Raw genomic sequence first — 7,882 nt, 5'->3', positions numbered from 1 at the left:
TAGAAACTACCCGGAAGTTTAGCGTGACAAGTTTGGCTAATATGCGAAGCTATTAGGAAGTCATCGGCATTTTTTTTTTTAGCATTACCACATTCAAAGTGCTCTACTGAGAACATACAGCTATATATTCCATCTTCCAAACCAACAATATTTCAAGATAACATTTGTTACCGTTTCGTGGCACTTCTCTGCAGGCGAAGGTAGCTAACTTGCTCATGCTTTTCTATCCTTGCTGATGAAATGATCAAAGCCAAAATACTTCTAATTGGTCCAAACGAGGTAAGCAAATTAAATAACTTCTATAGTCTTTAGCGTAACTTTTGTGAGACTAGAACATAGCGTCAAAGGAAAAGTCAGTTGTCAGTTGCAAGATCAGCAACAATTAAATAGATTGTACTGTATGTTGACTTTAAAATAAACCATGCTGTAAACCTATGCATACAAAGAAAGGGTCTCTTCTTTTACATGTATTTTACATTGCTCCTGTTTATTTCAGAGTGGGAAAAGTGTCCTTGCAAACTTTCTGTCGGATGCAACAGAAAATGTGGGAGGTGAATACAGACCCACTCAAGCTGTCAGGTTTGTAGGTTAAACGGTGGCCATCCCTACACCAACAATATCTTTTTGATGATCAAATGAATACATTTTTTTCCGTGTTTGCTTGCAGGATACTAGAATTTGAATCCCAACTAGAAGGCACTGGTGACATAAAGTCATGTGAAGTGGAGCTGTGGGATTGTTCCGGTGATTTCAAGTGGGTGCACTTACCTGCATCATACATTTAAAGCTATCTACAACAGTGATTCCCAAACAGTGTGCCATGGCACATTAGTGTGACATGAGAGATCATCAGGTGTGCCACAGGAACTCATCCAATTTTATTTATTATTATTTACTACTAACAGGGAATCTTTGTTATTAGCTATGCCAGAGACATATAAAGAAAGGCAGAAGAATTAAATTATTTTCCACTAGATGGCGGAAAGTACACAATTAACCTGTGTATCAAGTTTTGCCATTCATTCATTGTTTTGTTGTGTACTGATTTTTTAAATAATGAAATAAAGTATCTATCATTTTACATTTCACTGCTTTTTTCATCTTGCAGATTTGAGTCATGCTGGCCTGCGCTCATGAAAGACTGCAGCGGCATCGTGATGGTTTTTAATCCCGACATTCCCAGTCACCTCAAAGAAATCGAGACGTGGCACTCCATGTTCATCTCCCACCAGGGTTTGCAGGACAGCCAATGTCTGCTCATAGCTCACCACAAGCCCGGCAGTGCAGCAGAAGAAGGTCGACTGGCTTTAGGTAATCCTTCAAGCTTCACATATGAAACACATTGTGTTTCTACACTGCTAACATGTTCGGTTATTTTTGATGCAGTGTCACACCTGAGTAGACTTCCACTTATTCACTCTGATGTTGAGGAAGAACCAGAGGACCTGAGGAGGGCTTTTTGCAGCTACTTGGGAAAAGTGGTAAATACACTTTCGGAAAGTCGTGAGAGGGAAGAAATGTCCATCATCACTTAGCATCACCTACCTTTCTTACCTCTCCAAAAACAACACACGTGTTTGTGTTTAATGAAACCATTTAAGGACCACTTATCAAATTTTTAAGGCAGTATAGGTACTATACGTAGATACTTCTAAAAAGAGATGTATTTTTGTTTTAAATATCCTCACAAGTAAATCCATAAAGTAAACATCAACAGAAAAAACTCTTAATGGCTCCAGACTATGACTAAGTGGTTGTTTGGTTTTTGTCTACTCCTGAATGTGCGTCCAGTTAATCTGTTTGGCTTTTTAACAATTCAGTTACTGACTTAGATTATGTGATTGGAAAATAGTTCTCTCTCTTGCATGTGTGTTCTACCCGAGCGGAGCCGGCTTTGCGCGCATGTACCAGTCTCTACGGCAGGATGTAACCAAGAATTTGTGGCCAAGTGGGTCATTATTGTTGTAGAAATTACTAAATGCTTGCTGTATGCACATTGCGAGTTGTAGTAGTCGCTATTATGGAATAAAGTAGAGCACATATGAACGGAGGAAGCCAAATGTTGTACACTGTGATGTAAAAAAAAAAAGTAGCCATGTCACTGAGGTGACCGGTATTGTTTCTGCAAATTGCTATCCATCCAGGTCAAAATGCTCTTCATAAATTGAACACAGGGCAACAGTTGTGTCTGGCAGGTAATTGTTTTGTGTAATCACGCCAGAGGAGATATAGTTGATCACAATCCTTCTCATGGACATTTGCAGCTGAAACACAGAGACATTTTGCCAGGAACGTAGGCTTTGTGCTCAGGATGCAACTCAACAAAAACTAAATTCTGTAAACAAAGCTGAATGGTATTGTGATGGTTATTTTTGGTGCACATTCATGTAAAAGGGTGTGTTTTGCATCATTAGACTTCCGCACAACAATGAAGCGATCCCAGGCGGTGTTTTTTATACAAGTTGGGCAAGTAATTGTTATGAGGAGTTAAGAAATATACTACCAAATGCAACACTGTTGCTGCCAGTCGAGTGAGGGAGGTAGGACCGTTGGCAGAATAATCCTGAGGGTGTTAACACTGGTTATTATACAACGTAAACCCTACTAATATTTTAATTTATCAACATTGCACTGTGAACTTCGACACAGTAGCCGTTTTAGCGCAGTAACGCTTTAACAACTGTCTTTTTCGTGTTTGAAATAGTCAATATTGTTTTCATATGCTGTATCTCGTTGTGACCACTAAATAGCAGTGTTGCTGTTTTATCAATTTATAATTGTTCCCTTGTTAAAATAAAAAGTGCATTCTTTCAGTTGAGTGATGCCTCAGAGGGCTTCTTCCTCCAGCAAATATTTTAATATAAGAAGACTAACGGGCTGAATACTGCTGCCAACACCAGCATAATTAATATTTCAAAATTGTATTTTATTCCTGGTGCTCGTCTCAAGCATAACATATCCCTTGACTGAAAATCAAGGTCATATCAAATACCCCCAAATATAGAGTTTGCAATTTATTGTGAAATGGGCTTTTCACCAGCTGATGAAAAGTTTCAGACCACAGGCTTTAAAAGCCAAAACCTGGGCAAAAATGTGAATTCAATGTCATTTTTGGTCTTGATGGCTTTCAATATTACTGGAGAAAATCCCACCCCGATCTGAGGTGTTTTTTTTTTCTCAATGGAACAATGGAGCTTCGGGTTGTGCATGGGCATCAAACAGCAGCTGGAGATCTTGCAGGGGCAAGACTTCATGACTGAAAGCCCTCGTCTGTGTGGTAATGACTGGGCTTTTCAACAGGACAACACTGCAGATCACAAAGGTTTTATTTTTAATGCTCTCTTTGCATATTTTAGACATACATTTTAACAGGAAAATTAACAAAAACAAGAAAAAAAACAGTAATATAGAATAAAGAAGAAATATTAGAATAACCATAATATTAATATAATAATTCCCGCACTACCACAAAAATCACAAGTTTACCATGTTGAACTTTTTGACAATTTTTCAAATTATACAAGGTGTTGACTGAACTAAATGAACATTTTAGAGATATTCTAATATTGAGATGCATCTTTATTTGTATGAGCCAGCCTAATGGGTATTGTACATGTTTTAATGAAGATTTAAGGTCCCTGTTAAAACATACCCAAGTAGCAACAGGCACTCATCTTCACACAGTAAACAAACCCTAAAGCATACAGTACTCATCCACAAAAGCAAGAAACCTTGTCAGAAAATATTCATATATCCATTTCCATACTCTCACAAGGAGATGATCTCTCAAGGACAGAGCCTCACAAGCACATTACTCACACTGAAGATGGCATTCATATCTATGATAATTAAGTCGGTTTCTCTTTGCAAGAAGAGATAAGGATAAATATACGGTATAAAGTGCCCTTTGGATATAACCCTGCATTGTCTCTGCGTTTGTTCAAGCAAGACAGTCATGGTGAATGAGTCACACCATCAGGACGACAAAAATGGAACAGCTTTTTTTTGGTGACTAAAAGTCTTTAGTTCTGTCAGCACATACATAAGATACAGAGATATGTAACAGGAAGTCATTTGGATCAGGTAGATTGAGCCGCTGCTGAACTTGACTCTTTTAATATCGTCTAGTCTATTAAGATGTCAAACTTTTTCATGTAATCATCCTCATCAGACCTGAGTTCAATTCCACCCTCTGTGTGGAGTTTGCATGTTCTGCGTGGGTTTTCTCGGGGTACTCCGGTTTCCTCCCACATTCCAAAAACATGCTAGGTTAATTGGCGACTCCAAATTGTCCATAGGTATGAATGTGAGTGTGAATGGTTGTTTGTCTATATGTGCCCTGTGATTGGCTGGCGACCAGTCCAGGGTGTACGCCGCCTCTCGCCCGAAGACAGCTGGGCTAGGCTCCAGCACCCCCGCGACCCTCGTGAGAATAAGCGGTAGAAAATGAATGAATGAGTGAATCATCCTCATCCCCCTTTTTCTCGTGTTTTGCTTTTGAACTGGCTGTCATCTTGCCAGCTCCTGTGCAGATTTCCTATCATTATCTTCACAAATGCACCACTGTACCCATGATCTGTCTAAAAATGTCTTATGGCCGAGTTCCAAAAATGTCAGTAATATAACTGTAAAAACGCTGTTCCTGTGATCTCGTCGTGAAACCCAACCAACAGAAGCAGATTTCCTCCATCTCCCGTGTTTGAAATCCAGAACCCAAGTGCAGAGGATCAGTTCACTGTAGGCAACTGCTGAGCTGATCCGTCGCTGTTTTCGAGAGGGCCTAACTCCGGTTCCTGCTGAACTGAGCCAGTGCTTGTTGAATATCCAACTGTTATCAGCTCAGTAGGCACAGGAGGCTGAGCCCAGGCAGCTGCACCTCCCTAAAATCACCACAGGGGGAAGCAAACTGCAAGCTGTAAAGAATAGGACTGCTGCATGCAAGTCAAGTCTACCTGACAAGAGACGGTCATTTGTTGAGAGTCAAAACGTCAAAAGTCACAAAAACATGTGACTTTTTCTTTGGATTTTGGTGGCTGTCTTGCAATACAGGAAACTACAAGTCAGCTGACCCACATTTGAAGCGCCACTATATGTGGCACGTGTTAGCAAAGTTAAGGCAGACTGTTTTTATTATTTTAACCACGCCTACGGTATGTAATGTCTTTTTGTACTTGAAACACATTAAGCAATAATAAATTATGACTTTTTCATTCAAGTTAAGACTGTTTTATCGCTGTTACGACTTAACAGTGGTTGGCTTGTTCTTACACTTGACAGTTGAGCATTAAAGTGTTACTCAAACATTTCCTATCATAATAATATGACAATACTTAAACATTTCCTATACTAATAATATACCAATACTAATTAAATTAGTCTCCCAGATCAGACTGTTTTTACTAAATGTATTATGGTCTCGTCTTTATACTTTGCTGATGTGGCGTGACTTTCCTCCTTGTGGAATTAATTAGGCTTTAGTCTTTTCTAATAAGTTGCAATCCCAGACAGAAATAGTTCTGACTTTACCAATGAGACTTTCTTCTCTCACCCAAAAATAACAAACACAATTTGACTTGGTTGACTTATCCAAAGCTTTCAAGAACAAACGATACTTTGCCCCCCATTGCTGCTTTAATCCCATTGATTTATTTAATGTGACAATGATTGATTGCACTACTCCCAATTTATTTCCCACTGAGTCTGTTGATGACTGCAATGTATTTTTCTCATGAAAGAATGGAAGGTGAAGGTGCAGTAGCACGGGCCGTGTTTAGATTGGGTTGTCTTACGTTGTCAGCGGTGGGCTTTTACTAAGCATGACAAATATATTACATAAGTGTATCAGTGGCGCTACGGTCAAAGCCTCACACAGATGCTGCTTCTGTTGTTGACCACCCAGACAGTAATTGAGCCCAAACTTCACAATTACATTGATACTTGTTTTCCACCATGATGAGACATTTCCTGTACTGTATTTCCTTCCTGTGTGAGTAAACCATCCCATTCCCCCCTCCTCTCTTATAACATGGCTGTCCTTCTTTTAGCCTTGAGGCTAAGAAGCCACAAAATAACTGAGGAAGGGAAACGTCACATTACAGAATATGATTATACCAAGAGGATGACATGACTATTCTAAGGATGGATGTGTTGTAGGAAAATATGAACATATAGAAGTACAGGACATATGATATTTGAGGTTGGCTTCAAAATGCTTTGGAATACATGTAATACATACTGTTTATCCTCAAAATATAGTCAATGGCATATGGATAAATAGTTGCGAAAACCCTCATGTGCCCCTGTAAAATGGTTGCCTTCTTGGCGCCCATGTTGTTCAACCAATCTTGCTCAGATTTGCCACCATTGTGTTTGCCAGCCCCCTAAAGGTGTGTGCCAAATTTGGTGGGTATTAGGCTAGGCCAGTGAGCTGTGTGAGAAATTTCAAGTCAAGCTGACTTATGGGGGTCTACCTTTGGGGTTTAACAACAGCGCCACCTTGTGGTGAATTGGTCGGAAAATCAGTAGCTGCATGCGCTAACAAATGTTACCCTTTTTGTGTGCAGCGATTCAGGAGTAGTACAAATACCCACAAAGTGGACACCCTTATTGTGTTTCTTCAAACAATAATAACCAAAGCAACAATTTTGCCTTTACAGTGATAATAATGCTCATTTTGTATATAAAATAACAATATTTGTATGTTTATTTTTATGGTTCTACTTGCAAAGGTATAGAACATTTCTTCCTCTAATTTAGCTGCATCAGCTTACCAAAATATTATTCATTCATTCATTCATTTTCTACTGCTTATCCTCACAAGGGCGGCAGGGGTGCTGGAGCCTATCCCAGCTGTCTTCGGGCGAGAGGCGGGATACACCCTGGACTGGTCACCAGCCAATCACAGGGCACATATAGACAAACATCTGGAGTCACCAATTAACCTAGCATGTTTTTGGAATGTGGGAGGAAACCGGAGTACCCGGAGAAAACCCACTCATGCATGGGGAGAACATGCAAACCCCCACACAGAGATGGCCGAGGGTGGAATCAAACTAGGGTCTCCTAAAGTCTCCGAGCTGTGCGCTAACCACTCGTCCGCCCCCAAAATATTATTGACACCCTTTAATATGATGCAGTGCAGTTCGACATAACAGTGCCAATCAAAACTGAACATTATCTTGGTAAAGCATGTATGCATATGCCAAACAAATTAAATTTCCCTTTCTAAAAATTAATTTAAGGGTTCTTGTCTTGAAACAGCTCTTTTATTGGATCAGGTGTACCTAATGAAATGGCATGTACTGTATCCAAACATTATTATTGGCAAAGAGCGGTGGGAAGACAAATGAGCAAACACTTCACTTTCTCTAAATGCTGGTGGTTCATGGTGGGCTACTGCCACAGCAGCGCATAACTTCATAATAATAATAATAATAATAAAAAAAGCCTTAATCCCACGTTGACTCCTCACAGCTGTTACAACAGTGGTGGTTAAAGGCTGGAAAGGCTTGTGAGGAGCGGAACTTAGCCACTGTGAACAACAGGCTTGCCACTGAACTGTTCACGGAGCGAGCCAAGTCCTGCGCCTCGTCCAAACTCCTGTTCCAATCTCTCTCCATCAGCATGGAGACATGGAGCATGGTGGGCAGGATATGTGAAGTGGTCTGGCTCTGGAAAAATCTACCCCTCAGCATCTCGAAAAGCCAAGTTAAAGAATCAAAGGTGTGTGTGTGATAGAGTGTAGCCATGAAAGGGGCGAGAGACGACTGTACACTGTTGCTCTGTACTCGTCCATATACGTATTTTACACAACAACATAACATTAAAGGGGAATTTTGCCCATCATTCACAATCTTTATGTGAAATATGAACACCTATTAAT

At 40.0% G+C, this 7,882-nt stretch overlaps 1 protein-coding gene across 1 annotated transcript; it reads left to right on the top strand.

Annotated features, from left to right (window-relative positions):
* The first annotated feature begins 4 nt into the window (after window positions 1–4).
* Window positions 5–6,736, top strand: ift22 (intraflagellar transport 22 homolog (Chlamydomonas)). Its single transcript, XM_058068991.1, has 5 exons — window positions 5–279; window positions 497–579; window positions 668–754; window positions 1,109–1,311; window positions 1,387–6,736. The coding sequence occupies exons 1-5, from the start codon at window positions 241–243 to the stop codon at window positions 1,533–1,535; spliced, it is 561 nt and encodes a 186-aa protein (XP_057924974.1). The 5' UTR covers window positions 5–240; the 3' UTR covers window positions 1,536–6,736.
* Window positions 6,737–7,882: the final 1,146 nt, after the last annotated feature.

This window comes from Doryrhamphus excisus, chromosome 3, assembly GCF_030265055.1.
Source record: "Doryrhamphus excisus isolate RoL2022-K1 chromosome 3, RoL_Dexc_1.0, whole genome shotgun sequence".
In the NCBI taxonomy this organism is placed as follows: Eukaryota; Metazoa; Chordata; class Actinopteri; order Syngnathiformes; family Syngnathidae; genus Doryrhamphus; species Doryrhamphus excisus.
Note: the sequence above shows the minus strand (reverse complement) of the source record. Positions and strands in the feature narration are given on the sequence as shown.